The following is a 17,055-nucleotide window of genomic DNA, read 5'->3' on the forward strand; positions in this document are numbered from 1 at the left end:
AGGAAAAAAGAAAGTCAATTTATCTACTGAAGCTGGTGTAAAACAAACTCAAATTAGGGAGTGATCCAGTTTCTTCCTAATTAAACCTCTGGCACTGCCCTCCTCTGTTTATATAGCAAATAAACACTGATAGTGCCTCTGTTATATATTACCAGGGAGTCTCTGTAATTATTCACCACAGACTCAGAGTAACAGCTTACGTAGTTATGTCACTGTGTAACATGAGAGGACCGCACCCTTATAAATGATAGGTGCCATATATTCCACACCCTCTGACGGTAAAAGGAAGTTGTCCTTTTGGTCAAATCTCTCCAAGCAATTATGTTCAGGTGGAGAAAAAGCTGCCGTGATCAGTGTTTTTATGTAAAGGGTGTCACCGTGCATGGATATGAGAGGGTCTGATGAATCAAGACAGTTTGTTCATTCTTGGGATGCTTTTATGTAAACGGTCATGATAGATGCCGTCACAATATTTAGTCACAAACATGGCGACCTGTGGGAAATTATATTATTCAGTAGCATATGCACAGTCACAGTGATGCTGTTTGAGAGATTTTATTCTCTCACTTTGATGACCTTGGTAGGAGTTTCTTATCAGAGCTGAGCACATGGATGCCAGTGAATCAGCGATGACTCTCCATTCAGTCGAGTATATGATTTTGACTTTAAACCTTCAACTTTAGACTCACGCAAGCTGATGACTTTCGTTTTATAGTGGAGCAGATAACTCACACTGGCCTGTCAGAGGAAGGCCTCCCTCAAGGTTTGAAGTGCAACCTCTAAGAGATAAATGGAGAGAGATGTTCAGCTTGGAGAATTCCATTAGTGACAGTGGAAGATCTGGCTGATCGACGAACAAGACATTGTTATAGTCCATGGCTCAAATGAAAACCCCCAACTCACGTTATTTAGTCTTATTCGCTCAATTCTGAAAAAGAAATGTTAATTTTTAGATTTACACCTTGACTTCAGTGACAGTCACTGGGATGCTCCAAAGGCTTCATACAAATTCATTAAAACACTGTGCCCCGGGTAAATCCACTTATTCAATGTGAATAAACCATTGTTTAATTAACAATAACTAAACGAGATGACTCAGGGAGTGGATATTAGACTGTTTCCAGAGCTGTGTGGTGGTTTAAGATGTTAAACTCTTCTCTAGATGCCCTAAAGGAGCCTCTTCCTTGGGAGTAATTCCCCTCGGTGCAGGTGATCGCTTTCTCTTCCTCTCCTCTTCTATCTCTGTCAGTTCAAAGTCTCAGTGCCATAAACTTAGGCGGCAAGTCGTACGAGAGCTGTGCCCTCTCCTTCTTGCTGACATAGGTTCAGGAAAACTGAGCCGGTTGGAACAACGCGGAATTCATGAGGATCGCCGGTAAAACGATTATTGGTAAGTCCTATTGTTCTGTTTTTGTTATCTGTCTTCAGTGGAGCGGAGCACGACACTGCAAGGATTAGCCAGAGTGAAACCCGCTTTTGAACAAAGCCTTTAGTCCTACTTATTCAGAGCTGATGATCTAATACTATAACTGAACATATAACTGAATTTGATTTTTCCCTTTAGACAGTAGGAAACTACAAACAAACTGGTGATGCTGAGAAAGGTAAGGCTGACAATATATGCATTTTAATGGCAAAACATGACTAAGCAGAAATTATGTTTAATTTCGTAATTACTTAATAATTCTCCACAAATATTGATTAATAGAAATACTTAACGCTATTAAAGGTGATCCCATCATGTACTGTGAATGACGATGAAAAACATTTCCCCGCCTATATTAAGGTATTTCATGGTGTTTTTAGGGGGAGTGGGTGTGGCTGGACTCGGGCATCGGGGTGTCCATCGGAGCCAGGGTCAAAGAAACACCTTCTGGTCAGCGGTTCCTGGTGGATGATGATGGCAAGGTAAACATTGCTTCAAAGATTAGTCAAGAGGGAATGCAGCTGCTGAAGTCAAGGCATGGAAGAAGACGAACCCCAACAAATCCCACTTAAGCAGCACTAAGTACTCTAAGTAAGCACTATAGAGGAGAGGAAAAAATAAAAGAGGTTCCCCAGCATCTAAAGCTACAGTGCAGCAGCTTAACCAAGATGGTTCTGGCTATTAGCGGTATGGAAAAGGAAGGATTTTGGAGAGATGGTCTGCTTGTAGAATCTGATTGGGGATATGGTTCCATGTTGGAGGAGGGTGGTAGCTAAATGCTCTGTCAGAGGCTAATTCCAGTCAAACCTGTGGCCGGAACATTTAGAATGACTGGAACTGTTCTCAATGAGTTACTGCCTCATCCTATTATTATGACGTTCTGGTTCCGGTCCAGTAACAAATGCATGGACCTTGAAAAGCTGCTTTTAGGAGTATTCTTTTGGTAGAAGGCGGCAGCTCAAGATATTTCTTTTTTATACACTGTAGTAGATCAAAGATTATGCAGAGATTCCACACAGCAGCAGCTGAGGTCAGCGTTTAGTCATCAAGAGAAACCATCTCAACCCATAGCATAAAAATGAAATTTTTCCAAATACATGAACATGTTTTGATTCCCTACTAGGAACACAGGTTGTCTCCGGAGCAGGAAGCCTGTCTCAGGATCATGCACCCTACATCAGTGGAGGGCGTGGACGACATGATCAAACTGGGAGACTTGACGGAGGCCGGGCTTCTCCGAAATCTGATGCTCCGGCACAAACAAGGAATCATTTATGTGAGGCCCTGACACCAATATCTAGACAAATATCTATATTCAGTGGTTTGCACCTTTTTAATTGAGTGGTATAGGATATGAATGAAATGTGTTACTCAGCTGTTTTTCCTTTAGACCTACACAAGCTCAGTGCTGGTTGCCGTCAATCCGTACCAGGATTTTCCACTCTACACAGCTCAACAGGTGAGACTGGCGTCAGCACTAGAACTCGAGCCCAATCTCTTCACGAAGGGCTGCAGTGAAGCCTTTCTGTGCGTCCTGTCGTCCTGCAGGTGAGGCTGTACCGTGGTCGAAAGCTCGGGGAATTGCCACCGCACATCTTCGCCATTGCTGAAAACTGCTATTGCAACATGATGCGCCATGGCAGGAACCAGTGCTGCATCATCAGGTCAGAATGAGTAACTTGTGGAGAAGCCCACCATGGGCTCGGGCTGTGCCCACTGATGGAGGTGAATGTTTTTTCATTCCTGTGCTTGTCTTAGTGGAGAGTCGGGAGCAGGGAAGACGGAGAGCACCAAACTGATCCTCCAGTACCTGGCAGCCATTAGCGGGGAGCTCTCTGAGCAGCAGATCGAACAGCAGATCCTGGAGTCTAACCCCATACTAGAAGGTAGAGTACTACAGTAAAAGGACAGAGTCAAGCTCCAGCCTCCACTAGTTTGCATCAATGAATTCAAGGGCTTCCTCTCTCCTTCAGCCTTTGGAAACGCTAAAACAATTCGCAATGACAACTCCAGTCGCTTTGGGAAATACTTGGAAATCTTCTTCAAAAAGGACGGGATGATTGAAGGCGCTCGCGTGGTGCAGTATCTGCTGGAGAAGTCACGTGTTTGCCATCAGGTCAGAAAACTCACCCTCATGTGACAACTTTGACTTTTCCTTAGGATTTAGCTTATTTACAGTATTTATATTTATTATTTGTTTATTGCACCTCAGGCCCTGGAGGAGAGAAACTACCATATTTTCTACTGCTTGCTGTCAGGCATCTCACAAGAGGAGAAGAAGGCTCTGAGACTCGGACATGCCAAGGAATATAGATTCCTCACACAAGTATGACTTTACAAATTCATTTCTGGTTTACACATTAAATATATATTTGGTATTGGGCTTCCTGGTATGTAAGCTGTGTCACAGACTCTGTCACGTTCTTCTTGCTGTCTCCCTGTCTTTTCAAGTAATATACCTCTTCCCCTTGTGCGTTAGGGGAACTGCACAACGTGTGAAGGCAGAGACGATGCCAAAGACTACAGCCGTATTTGTTCTGCCATGAAAATCCTGAACTTTTCACACAGCCACTGTCAGGAGATCTCCAAGCTGCTGGCAGCCATATTACACCTGGGAAATGTTTACTTTGAAGGTAAGTGCACATAGTAATATTTGATCATGTATTGATCACGCGCTGTACATTTGTTCATGTATGTCTTTTAAATCTATTAGATAGAAGAGGAAACTGCTCCAATGATGTTTTAAAATTCAGAATTAAAGTATCTTTATAATGTTTGCATTTGATCTTTTGTTTTCCATCAGCCACCACAGAAAACAACTTAGAAACCAGTGACGTCGGCAAGTCAGAGCACTTCAGCATTGCAGCCTCGCTGCTGCAGGTGGCCGTTTGTTTCACTCTCTTTGTTTCTCCCAAGCCTTGAGGCGACCGTGGCTGTTATTGAATCCCCATTTGTTTGTGCTCCCTGCAGGTCCAGAAATCCTCCCTAGCAAAGACTTTGACCCACCGCTCTTTTATGACCAACAGAGAGAGGGTGACCAAGCCCCTGAACTCCGAGCAGGCCTCGGACTGCAGGGACGCTTTTGTCAAGGTGAAGAATCTAAACCAGGAATTGCAAATTAGCATGTTGTGTACTTCCTCTTGGCTCTGACCAGCCTCGATAGATACTGTAAATCATTAGGTAAATAAGGAAATGTACTGATCCAGCAGCATACAGATGTTTTCAACCTTTGCTTTAACTACACAGTAGTTTGACTGATTGATCTGTGATTCCTCAGTCTATCTACAATAAGCTATTCATATGGATCACCGGGAAGATCAACAGTGTCATCTATAAGAAGCTGGCCAACAACCCCAAGTCCAAGTGTCTGTCCATTGGTTTGCTCGACATCTTCGGCTTTGAGAACTTCGACACAAACAGGTCGACTGTCTTCACTATCGTCATTCTGGACGTTCCAGTGCATCGGCTGCTAAACAAACGTGATTCTGTCATTTTTTACAGTTTTGAACAGCTGTGCATAAATTTTGCCAATGAGAAGCTGCAGCAGTTTTTTGTGGGCCATATTTTCAAGCTGGAGCAGAAGGAGTACATGAAGGAGGACATTGTATGGAAGAACATCAGCTTTAGTGACAATCAGGAAATCCTGGACCTTCTGGCTGGAAAACCCTGCAACTTGCTGGCCTTGATCGACGAGGAGAGCCACTTCCCAAAGGTGGATGCTTCTACTTGATATTATTAGCGTGATTTGTTTCCATTTTAATTTTTAGATTTTAGAATTCAGAATATTGTTTTGTTGGCCTCAGGGCTCAGACTCGACTATGCTGACTAAAATGAACAAGGAACACAAAGGAAACAAGGTCTACAATGCCTCAAAGAGCGAATATGACACCTACTTTGGGGTTAACCACTTTGCTGGTGTGGTGACCTACGACTCCAGAGGTACACATACATTTCCTTGACTGTCCGAAGGTCCTTGAATGTGACATAATTTGTACTCTCAGTAATCTTTTTTTATTCTCATTAAGGATTTCTGGAAAAGAATAGAGATGCAGTCAGTTTTGACATAATCAAGATGGTGGACATGTCCAGCAACAATCTGCTTCATCAGATATTTGAGTCTGAGCTTTCAACCAATATGACAAAGAATCTTCCCAACAGGAGGATCATCATGACGCCCAAAAACTCTCTGCGGGTATGAAAGCAAAGACCCATCAACACGTCGTTTAATTTATTTCCTTATTTACTTCAAATACCAAAATGATATGATCCTTCATTGTTGTCCTGCTCTCGTGCCTCTGTGCCCCACGCAGGCCCAGTCTGAAAACCACAAGCACCTGCCGACACTGAGTGGTCAGTTCCGTCAGTCCCTGGACTCCCTCATGAAGGCTCTGTCGGTCTGCCAGCCGTACTTCATCCGCTGCTTCAAACCAAACAGTGACAAACTGTCTGAGGCGAGTGACTGAATTTTACAGTCAGTATTTCAACTCTGCACCTTTTGCTTCTTCACTGGATAAATAACATCTTCCTGGTTTGTGCTATAAAGCAATTGAGCAAATTTCCTGGAACATATAACCAGCTAGTGCCCAGTGTAAAGTACACTGTTGACGTAAACTGTATTCTCTTCGTCATGGTAACAAAGCAGTGTTCTTTTATTAATCCACCGCTTTGTTGACTACTCAGATATCTTAATTATTATTTCAAATATCAGAGATTTGGGGTCTTTTTGCTTCGGCTTTACCCCTGCAGTAAACATACTGCTGGGCAGAACCTTCCCAACCACTGTGATCTGCTCCCTTTCAGGTGTTTGACAGAGAGCTGTGCATGCGCCAGCTGAGATACTCTGGCATGATGGACACCATCCGCATTCGGAAACTGGGATACCCGATCCGCCACACCTTTCAGGAATTCCTGAGTCGCTATAGGGTGCTCTTAAAGACACGGGTCTGTGACCCCAAAGTGGTTAGTGCTACTCTTAAAGTTTCATGAAATCTGCGTTATACTTGAGAAAGTTGAAACATCTAATAGAGAGCATTTTACTGTATATCTCTAGGTGACAGCTGCTGCCTGTTGTGAAGCCATCTGCAAAGCAGTGATTGAAGGAGAGGATGAGTGGAAGCGAGGCAGAACCAAGATTTTTCTGAAGGTGCAGATCACAAACATATCATTATTTCTTGGTGTTCTAATAACTGAGCACCATGATGCCGACCCATGTTTGTAGCATGCTATAACTATTGCATCAAAATGATAGTAATTTCTTTTATTTATTATAGGATGCTCATGATGCTGTCCTGGAGCGAGAGAGGGAAGATGAGCTCAACAGGGTGGCTGTGGTGATCCAGAGAGTAATGCTGGGACACAAAGACAGGTGCAGTTTCCTAGAAGAGGAAAGGTGAAATGAGATGGAGACAGTGAACCCGGAACAGAATAAGGTCATGGTTACAATGCCTTTGTTTGCACAGCCTTATCCTATAAAAACAGGAATGTGTACTGCTGTAGGGGTTTTATTAGCAAATGTGTTGCAAGATCTAAAATAAAAAAGAGAAGCACTTGTACAGGCAGTGGTTTACTGGTTTTGCTCTGCTTGACGTGTAGGAAGTCTTTTCTGAAGAAGCGGAGCGCAGCCATCGTGTTGCAGAGGAACTGGAGAGCTTACATGGACGGGGTGTATCGACGAAAGGTCTGCTCTGTGACGGGAATAAGAAATTTAATTCTGAATATTCAAAAATCGATCTAATCTTTTGCGTTTTGGCTCTTGCTCCAGATCACGCACGGATACGAGCGACTGGTGGCAAAGGTCCGAAGCCGGAACCTCCAGTTGCAGCACCAAAGGCAGCGAGCGGCAGCAGTCACCATACAAGCACAGGTAATCTGTAAAATAAAAGACAAAACATTTATTTTCTAGCACTTTTTTATTTTTATCTGTATTTAAATGTATTATAACAAGATTTTTTTAAATGTCATATTTAATCAATATTTATCATTATTTAAAAAAAAAACTATCTATTTTAAATTGTACACCTACTATTTTAACATAATAGATGCGAGGCCACTGGGTAAGGAAGGACATCAAGAAAGAGCAAGAGGCAGCGATTCTGTTGCAGGCATGCACCACAGGATTACTGGTTGGAGAAGCTACAGAGGACATGAGGGATGTAAGTGCTGACTGTCCATTTGTCTCCACAGACTTTCTGTATTCTTAGTATAGACGCTTTAAACTCCTCTGTCTGGTGCACTCACAGGCCTTGGAGGTACAAATGGAGACAGACAACCAAGTGCAAATGGCTTTAGAGATTCAGCAACGACTGGAAGAAGTTCTGGCTGAGGCCACCGAGGACTCTGACTCTGCCACTGAGCCGGACTCGGAGGACACCGACAATCTGCCATCTGCATCTGCTGAAGAAGAGGTAGAACAGAAAGTCCTGAAGTCAGGCCAGTTTGAGCTCAGCTACGATTTAGCTAACTGATGTTTATTCTGTTTGGACCGTTGAGAAGCATCCAAGCGTGTCAGCGCCGCAGGACGACAGCTCAGACTCCATATCCTCATCCTCCACCTCCTCCCTGGAAGAGAACGACCAGTTTGACGACAGCGATGAGTTTTCACTTTACAGGTTTAGCCTTCAGCATTTCCAGGGCAAAGCGACGCACATGCACATCGCGGACAGGCTTAGCCAGCCGCTGCTGCGCCATGACGACGAGGGCGATGCGCTGGTACGGACAAGAGAAGCAAGGCGTCTGTTCCCTTTAACGCACTTTTGTCTCATGCTGAGTGTTTCCCCTATGACCCCTGCAGGCATGTCTGACTGTGTGGTGGATTATCTTGCGCTTCATGGGTGATAGACCAGAACCAAAGCCTCTGGACACCGTGTCCGAAGTCTCCTTCCAGCGTCATCTGCCAAGACGTGGCAGGAGGCTGAGCAGCCTGGTGGGACTGGACGAGGTGAGCGACTACAGGAGCTTTGTTTTCACTACTGCACGCTGACAGATACAGAAACAAACAATATATTTTTTGGAACAGAAAATACTAAGAAGGAAGAAAAAGGCTGGAAATAGAAAAGCTTCTACTATCCCTGAGGAGGTGAGCACAAGTGGCCTAATTCACATTAATTCCGTGTTGATATTGTGTTGTGATTATTATTGGGGTTTTTTTACCAGCCGGAGGACTTAACCGAAGATGAGCAAATTTTGATTGGTGAGGGTCCAACACTGGATCGGCCTCTTTCAGCCCTGGAAAAGCTGCACATTATTGTTGGATACGGACTTTCAAGACAAGGCATACGGTAAAAACTGCATTGTTCCACAAAACAAGGGGAGAAGAAACATATCAGTAACGTTAAGTGTCACAGTCTTTTCTCACTGTCTTTGTTTGTCTTCTTTGCTTGGACAGGGATGAGATTTATTGTCAGATCTGCAAGCAGCTGGTAAACAACAAGAACAAGAACAGTTCTATGCAGGGCTGGATTCTTCTCTCCATCTGTCTTGGGATTTTTCCACCAACAGATTTCTTCTTGCAGGTCAGCCCAAAGCCATCCATTTATTAACTAAATGCCTATTTATCACCCTCTCTTTTTCCTATTGTTAAATTTGTTAAACGTCCAACATCATCGGCCATTTGTGCTTTTAAATGTGGGATGAGGACCACAGTTCTTGTCTAGTAATTCACCCATTCCAGGTACACTGATAGTACAGTCGATTGAGTGAGATTAAATACAATAAAAATCAGTGGCTTAATGCAATAAAATGTTATATTAATATATATATTAATAATGAACTTCCCAATACAGAAAAAATGACCATGTTCAAATGAACGCTCCAATGTTTTGATCATGTTTGCTACAGATACTGTAATATGGTTCATTTAGAAGGATTGTTGGATAAATATATTTGTGTGTTTCTTGGATTCTTTGAATTCATCACATATACATTTGTTTTCTATTTGTTACACAGTATTTGGAGAGATTTCTTCGGAGAGGGCCCAATGGTTACAATGTGTATTGTACTGAGCGCCTGCACCGTACCATAGCTAATGGGGAAAGGAGAGAGCTGCCATGTTGGATTGAGCTGCAGGTACAACCAGAATCCCAGTGTTTGTCAACATGTTGACTTTTTTATCTAGACTACAGAATTATGGATATTGTTTTGTCTTTACTTGCCTGTCAACAGGCTGCCAGGTCCATAGAGCCAATACATAAACATGTGACTCTAATGGATGGTCGTACAGTCAACCTAGAACTGCAATCAGCCTCCACCTCCGCCGAAGTTTGTAAAGATGTGGCTGCCGAAATCGGTCTCAAAGACACATATGGATTCTCCCTGTACATCAGCTTCCAAGCCAAGGTCATCTTTGATCCCAACATGAAAATTTTTTGTCAAATAATTAACTGAGCGCTAAAACTACTTGTTCCATTCGTAGACGTGGTCCCTAGGCAGCTGTGGGAAGCATGTGCTGGATGCCGTGTCTCACTGCGAACAAGAGATGAGGAGGCAGGGCATGGAGGAGAAGGACACTCCATGGAGCCTGTGCATCTCCAAGGAACTGTTCACACCTTGGCACGAATGCGCGATGGACCCGGTCAGTACGGATCTGATCTACAGGCAGGTCATCAAAAGAGTCAAGTCAGGAGAGTACACCAGTGGGAAGGTAGGACTTGAAAACGCTTACTTTACATATACAGTAACTACTTTACATATATCACATCAGGAAACCTCTGCTAATGTTATGTTGTTATCTTGTATAGGGTGCACTTTAAATGTTAGAACTGGTCTTTTTACTTTGTAAAGCTGGCAGTCCTGCCATTATTAGTTCTGGCTCAGGACTAATGATTTTGCCTAATGTTTTGAATTTTAAACCTGATATTTAAAAATGTCTGCTGAAAATCTGAGGGTATGGCTAAAAAATGTTAAACTGCACCTTGTAACTCTACATGATGTTTAGAGCATCTTCTAGTATAAAGTTTTAGTTTTAGGGTTTATGTCCTACTTTACTGTTGAAATTCACTCTTTCCTCCCTAATAAACACAGTTTCCAGCAGTAGCAGGCAACTCTATTCAGTAAAATGCTCAAATAAGAAAATAAGTCGATAGAATCGAATTAAATTGCAGCTAAACTTGTTTTTACTGCCCCCAAGTGGCCAAGAAAAAACGTTTTTAAAATAAAGCAACAGCATCTGTACTAACACTGCTTCCTATATAGACTTCCTTCGGCTTTCAGCTTACAGTAGACTTATTCTTATAGTAGTCTTATTCCAGCATGTGATATACACCAAATTTAGATGTTAACTACGTTGTTTCGGCTGTATCAAACAAAATCTGCTTCACCTTACAGGAAGACGAGTATGTCCACTTGGCAGTGAAGCACTATTACATCCAATTTGGCTCAGTGTCCAGCAGAGAGAACGCCCAGAAGGTGGTTGAAGAGTGCATTGCCACCACACTAATAGAGAACAAATCTATGACAAAATGGATTCAACTTATCAGCACAGAACACTCGCAGGTAAGGTGACATGGAGCTGGCAGGAAAGCATAACCGCAGCTTCTGCAGCCTAAACTTTCAATGTTTCATTGTGTTCTTCCGTGTGAATCCTACAGAGTCCATACGTCAATCAAATGTACAGCCAAGAAAGAGTAAAAGAGGAACTGGTGGACAATGCACGGCAGGAATGGCGTGTCCATTTCTCTAGGTTCTATGAAGTTACAATGATGTCAGGTTTGTCGATATGCACCTTTTAACATGCAACAATATACAATGGAATACGAACAGACCCTGTATTGTTATAAGGATATGATGTGGGTGAAGACTCTTAAGTCATCCAGGTGGAATGTTTTGAAGGTTGAGTCAACTAGATTTCTTCTTTTCAGTAGAAACGTTTCACCACCAGCCCATACATTTACTGTATCCTTCAGTTAGGTCTTCCCCTCCCACCTGTAATGATGGGCTCGTTATGAGAACAAGGGCTGAGGGTAGTGAGTATGTGTGAACTTCCAAGCTCCTCCTCCATCATTACAGAGTCGTTGGGTTTGTCCTTTCTGTTAGATTTGTGAAGTGGTCTTGATCTTCTTTGGAACAGATGTAAGGGCAGCATGATAAATGGGAGACATTTTGTGTCTGAGGCCTCCTCCTCTGTTGAGGGAGGAAGGACAGGGAGAGGAAGAGGGAGCAAAAGAAGAAATCCAGTTGACATGATTCAACCTTCAGAATAAGGATGTGATGTCCTGTATTTCCTATAAAGTAACTTTACATATTGTTCCATAGGGCCTGCTCTGCCCAAAAGCAGGTTTGTTGTGGCTGTGAACTGGAGCACCATCTTGTTCATGGATGAGAAAAACAAGACGATCCTTGAGATTCCTTATGTGGAGGTGAAGGGAGTCGGCATGATCAGGTACGGGTACTGATCCTTCATGTTACTTAATCATACCTGAATCACACCAGTAAAACTCCAGTGTTGTATCCTGTGCAGTGACAGCCCGTTCAGTGCCCAGTCAGTAATCTTGGCCACTTACAGAGGAGAGTATGTCCTTAAGTCAGCAGAAGCTTTGGACATGAATGAACTTATAAAGACAAACCTGGACGGGCTGAGAGAGCGCTCGACGTTCGCACTGGCTCTCCAGGATTTTAATCAATCAGGTACGCCTTTACAGCACGGACATGCAATACAACAGTAAGCAATAATAACTCACATAACCATATAAAAGTTTTTCTGGTGCTTGTACAGTCTTTATGTGACACAAACCCCAAACACTGATGCATCGCTGTGTCTTCCTGGTTCTCTGTAGATGAGCCCATGTTCTTGGTCTGTAAACGTGGGGACCTGCTGCAGGTAGACAAACTTTATAAATATCCGTCTGAGAAGAACTTGGTGAAAGCAACTAACCACGAGACCGGCTCTGACGGTGCAGTCAACAAAGACATGCTGCAGTTTCTCCCAACTCTCACAATGCCAAATGACGAAATGATGGTAAATTCATTTAAAACATTAAAACGTGTTATTAGAAGCAAATGTGCAATGTGTTACTAATGTCCATCCACTGAAATGTTCAAGTCTTTGCAGAATCATATTTATCATTATTTATCAGGTTCTACTCAGTCCAGGCCGTGGAAGACCTTCAGTTGTACTAAATGCCCCACCAATAGACGAAACAGTGGCTCCTGTGTCTTTAAAAGAGTTTGCTCTTGAGAATTTCAGGTAATTTAAAAACTAACCATCAATCAATCAAGTGTTATCAAGTGTAATATTGTAATTTACAGTTTGATAATTATACAAACATTATTTTGAAACATTGCAGCAAGCGATTAAAAAAATTTCACTGCTGTCTCTGTGTCGTAGGCCTGCAACTAAAGAAACGGGTCGACATGGTGCGTCCAAAGGAGTCAGCAGAGAAAAGCTGTGGGCTTGTACCAAGGAACCTCTCAAACAGCCGCTGCTTGAGAGCCTGGTTCGCAACTCTGACCTCAGCTATCTGGCCTGCAACGCTTTTATTGATATCTTTTAGATGTGGACCATGGCCCTTGCACTTTACCATTTAAAAATATACCATGTTAAGTTATCCTACATTTAGATTTGGTTTGAGAGTCCTTGACCTAAGCTGCTACCGATCCTGAAGTACATGGGCGACTACCCCATCAAGCAGATGCGCAGCACAGTGGAGCTGACGGACCAGATCTTTGGTCCAGCCACCCAGCACGAAGCTCTGCAGGATGAGATCTACTGCCAGATTATGAGACAAATGACCAGCAATAACAACAGGTGCTTTATCAGTCTGCATCTATACATAGTGAAGTATTCCAACAAAATCCACAGCGAACATGTTTTCAGTTTTGCTGATCTCCCTGATTCTCAGGTTGAGTGTGGATCGCGGGTGGCATCTGATGTGGTTATGTACTGGCTTGTTTCCACCCAGTCATAACTTGATGAAACACACTCAGCGATGGCTAGAATCGCGGCCCAGAGACCTGCTGGCTAGTGGGTGTCTGCAGAGAATGCAGAAGATGCGCAGGTCAGGCTGGAGACAGAGGATTAGAACCTTCTTATAAACATATGGTAGAATGATCACCTAGCTACCAGGTTGTATGTGTTGTTGTGTAGTCACCTGACATTTATGTTATTATAGCATTGAGCCCAGGAAACTTCCTCCTCATTTTGTTGAAGTCGAGGCCGTCCAGCAGAACAGCACCCAGATCTTCCAAAAAGTCCACTTCCCAGATGATACTATTAATGTGAGACAATCTGAGTAAAGTCATTAATGTTATCTGGCTGTTTTTACTGTTACAGTAAGTTGTTTTTAAATGTTGATTTTTTTCACTTGTGCTCCTTGCAGATCTTCGAGGTGACATCCACCACCACAATCAGAGACCTTTGCTATAGCATTGCGTCTGAGCTCAGACTGACCTCTGCCGACGGCTACGGCCTCTACCTGAAAACACCAACCAAGGTGTGTGAGCGATCTTCAATGTAATTATTTTATCTTTCATAAATGATGTTTGGAATATCTTAAAGTACGATAGTAAATTGAGGTGTTTATTATTCGTAGGTCACAAGCATGGAAGAGGAGGAATATTTCTTTGACAGTTTAAGGCGAAATTCAGACTTGCCCAAAAAAGGGAAAAAAAGTAAAATTAAAGAAGGTAAAGAATTCTACTGAATGCTTCTGTTTTTGGATGTCAGTGCATCTCAGTATTCATTACTTAGTATTTGTTTCCCAGTAAATCCGGCCAACATACCCTACCTGGTGATCTGTAAGAGGAAGCTCTGGTTCAATGTGAGCCCAGAAAAAGACGAGGTTGCAGACCTCACCTTCCATTTCCCACAGGTAAAATGTCCAACTTACACCCAAACATGGTCCTTTTATTTTGCCGATGGCGTTCACTTGCTTTTAATATGCAGAGTCATCATGACCGCTTGTTCTTTGTTCCATGCAGGAGTTCTCCAAGTACCTGCGGGGATACCACAATTGCACCAGAGAGGACATGTTCAATCTGGGCGGGCTGCTGTTCAGAGTCAAAGTCGACTCAGACAGGACACAGTTCGTCATGATCCCCAAAATGCTGAAAGAGCTGGTTCCTGCAGACCAGTTAAAATCCATGTCTTCCGATGAATGGAAGAAGGTAGAAGAAAAACCCTCCAGAAGGAGTCAAATTAGATGAACATGAGCTATTCTCAACCTTTTCCTCTCTCTGCAGAACATCATCGCTGCGTACAGCCGGCAGAGTGGCATCACCGTGCAAGAGGCCAAAATTGCCTTCTTGAAAAGCATTTCGAGTTGGCCAACATTTGGATGCGCCTTCTTTGAAGTTAAAGTATGTTGACGCTGATAAAATAAAATCTGGCCCATCAAAATTTTAGACTAACTTTTTAATTTTATCTGCAGCAAACATGTGAGCCCAGCTACCCGAATAGAGTTTTGATTGCCATCAGCAAACAAGGTCTGAGCTTAATAGATCCCACGACAAAGGTATGCAACGATAGTCTTTTCTTTGTTTTGCTCTGTTGTACTGCTCATCTTTACTGATACATCCATCCATCCAACCCATCACATTGCATTCTGAATCTTTTAGGAGGTGCTGGTCATGCATCCGTTCAGCCGCATCACCGAGTACTACAGCAGAGGCAACACCTTTCAAATGTCTATCGGCACCCTGGTGAGAGGGAACAACTTCATTTGTGAAACCTCACAGGTGTGTGGCCAAATTCTCTTCTTTCACTACTCAGTCCTCACGCACTGTCCATACGTACTCCTTGTTGAATTGTTTTGATATAACAACAAAGTTCTCTGTCATACTCTTTTTTCCCAGGCTCACACAATGGAAGATCTTCTGAAATCGTATGTAGCCATGTATGAAATCCAAAGGCGGGCATTTAACCCAAGAAATCTCAGGTTTTCCTGAGTCCTCAGGGGCAACAAGAATACAGACTGAATTTGTGTGACTGATGTGCTGATGATCAATATCTTTAAATGAATCCACGTGGATGCTTTAAATGACTGCTCTCCTAAACATGATAGGGATATTCAACCTTCACACTGTCTTTATTGTCTTAATTATACTATTCTTAACTTTTGCTACAGTGACAAAGGTTGTGTATCTAATATTCATTTACATTTATGTATTTAGTGCTATTAAACTTTAATATTACCAACCTTGAGTCATTTATATAGTTCATTTATATAGTATAGTACTAAATTCTTTCATTAGTATTTTAGTAATAACGGACCAAACACCTCATCTGTCCATTTAGTCGCAGTATATTAAACCCTTGTTTTTAGCCTAATTGACGTTTTCATAGTACTTATGTAGCGATTTTGCTCATACAAATTTAATTACAGATTTAATGTCTCAGCACTCTCAAAATGAGCTTCAATTCATAAAGGAGTATGGGCCTTTCAGACAAACCGTGGATATTTAAAATTTACACTTTGATTGCTGTTCACATTTGATGTTAGTTTATTAATAATGTATGTTAACAGCGTTTTATTTGAAAAGTTGGGTCAGTACATGTAATTCATCAGGTCAAACAGTTACATAGTTAAAATGAATAGTTAGATGTACACAGTTTTGCAGTAGTTATTACAATCTTTTTTGAAACTGAATTGCTTTGAGTCCCATTATGAGACTATAAACTAGAAACATGAATAACACTATTTAATCTATAATTACATAAAACTATACATAGTTATATTCTGTAACCTTTGACTTCAATTAAAACATAAGTCCAGTGTGTTAATTTTACATGAGTAAATTTCCCTTTCCACCCATCACTCAATGACCCACATAACAATGTGTAATGTGTTTCCTGTAATGATATTCGTTAATACACTGTATATAAATTTCCAAAACATTTCCTATCTTGTGACAAAATATGTTAAATATTTACTCTTCAAATGGATCTGTTTTCAGACTGTGCTCTCATACACTCCCGTCTCTCAGGAGCCAGATTTCAGGATGTCAATCAACGCTGCCACTTTCCAATCAGACATTTGATGCTGTCTAAAAAGTCTTGACTTTTATCGTTCACTGTTTTTGTCGTATCACAAATCAAATTTCATATTCGAAGTGGCATTATAAACCGTACGAGTAGTACGTAGTAGTGGAATGTAGTAGACTGCTTACACAACCTTGCTCATAGCCTGTCAAGACGATTGCTCTGTTGCCGTGGAAACGATGTGACCAAAAAAAATCAGGTTAGCATGGGCAGGTGCACATGAGGTGCAGAATGATGGTTTGTGCCTTCGTCTGTTTCCTGATGCAATCTGACTGCAAGGTGAGGTGGGCTTTGCCAGACAAAATACCTTTTTACACTGTACTTTCCTTAAATGCTTTCCTTGAATTACATAAGAATTACGTTTTTATAATACAGGTTAAGCACAGATCAGCTGATCCCCCCAAGCACATTTCAGGCATCCGTTATTGTCATCTCACTTTAAATAAATGTGGTATATTTCAAAGAAATTTACAGCATTCAGGAGAAGAAATTGAAAGGAATGTAAGAATAAGATGTAGGTCAAACTGTGTGTGCATTGCCCTACAAGCAGGCAAAGGCATTTGATGCAGTGCACCAAATTTGGAACAAAAGACCTTATAGCCCAGACCACATCGCTATCCTCCCACCTGCACCCCCTCCCTGCAAGTTGGATGGAAGA

The 17,055-nt window shown here is 42.2% G+C and overlaps 1 protein-coding gene across 1 annotated transcript; it reads left to right on the forward strand.

Moving 5' to 3' along the window:
* The first annotated feature begins 112 nt into the window (after window positions 1–112).
* Window positions 113–15,560, forward strand: LOC114844613 (unconventional myosin-VIIa-like). Its single transcript, XM_029132111.3, has 49 exons — window positions 113–1,604; window positions 1,807–1,908; window positions 2,550–2,702; window positions 2,817–2,885; window positions 2,975–3,090; window positions 3,185–3,312; window positions 3,400–3,542; window positions 3,639–3,752; window positions 3,906–4,059; window positions 4,230–4,306; window positions 4,397–4,516; window positions 4,704–4,846; window positions 4,928–5,138; window positions 5,230–5,365; window positions 5,452–5,618; window positions 5,737–5,877; window positions 6,227–6,385; window positions 6,477–6,569; window positions 6,697–6,791; window positions 7,019–7,103; window positions 7,188–7,289; window positions 7,465–7,578; window positions 7,666–7,830; window positions 7,916–8,134; window positions 8,217–8,363; window positions 8,442–8,501; window positions 8,579–8,703; window positions 8,811–8,937; window positions 9,371–9,490; window positions 9,587–9,760; window positions 9,837–10,064; window positions 10,748–10,915; window positions 11,011–11,128; window positions 11,675–11,801; window positions 11,880–12,046; window positions 12,196–12,377; window positions 12,496–12,605; window positions 12,747–12,901; window positions 13,013–13,166; window positions 13,261–13,416; window positions 13,531–13,636; window positions 13,738–13,851; window positions 13,951–14,044; window positions 14,123–14,229; window positions 14,339–14,524; window positions 14,600–14,716; window positions 14,788–14,871; window positions 14,975–15,094; window positions 15,212–15,560. The coding sequence occupies exons 1-49, from the start codon at window positions 1,593–1,595 to the stop codon at window positions 15,302–15,304; spliced, it is 6,357 nt and encodes a 2,118-aa protein (XP_028987944.1). The 5' UTR covers window positions 113–1,592; the 3' UTR covers window positions 15,305–15,560.
* The last annotated feature ends 1,495 nt before the right edge of the window (window positions 15,561–17,055 follow it).

Source organism: Betta splendens, chromosome 17 (assembly GCF_900634795.4).
Source record: "Betta splendens chromosome 17, fBetSpl5.4, whole genome shotgun sequence".
In the NCBI taxonomy this organism is placed as follows: domain Eukaryota; kingdom Metazoa; phylum Chordata; class Actinopteri; order Anabantiformes; family Osphronemidae; genus Betta; species Betta splendens.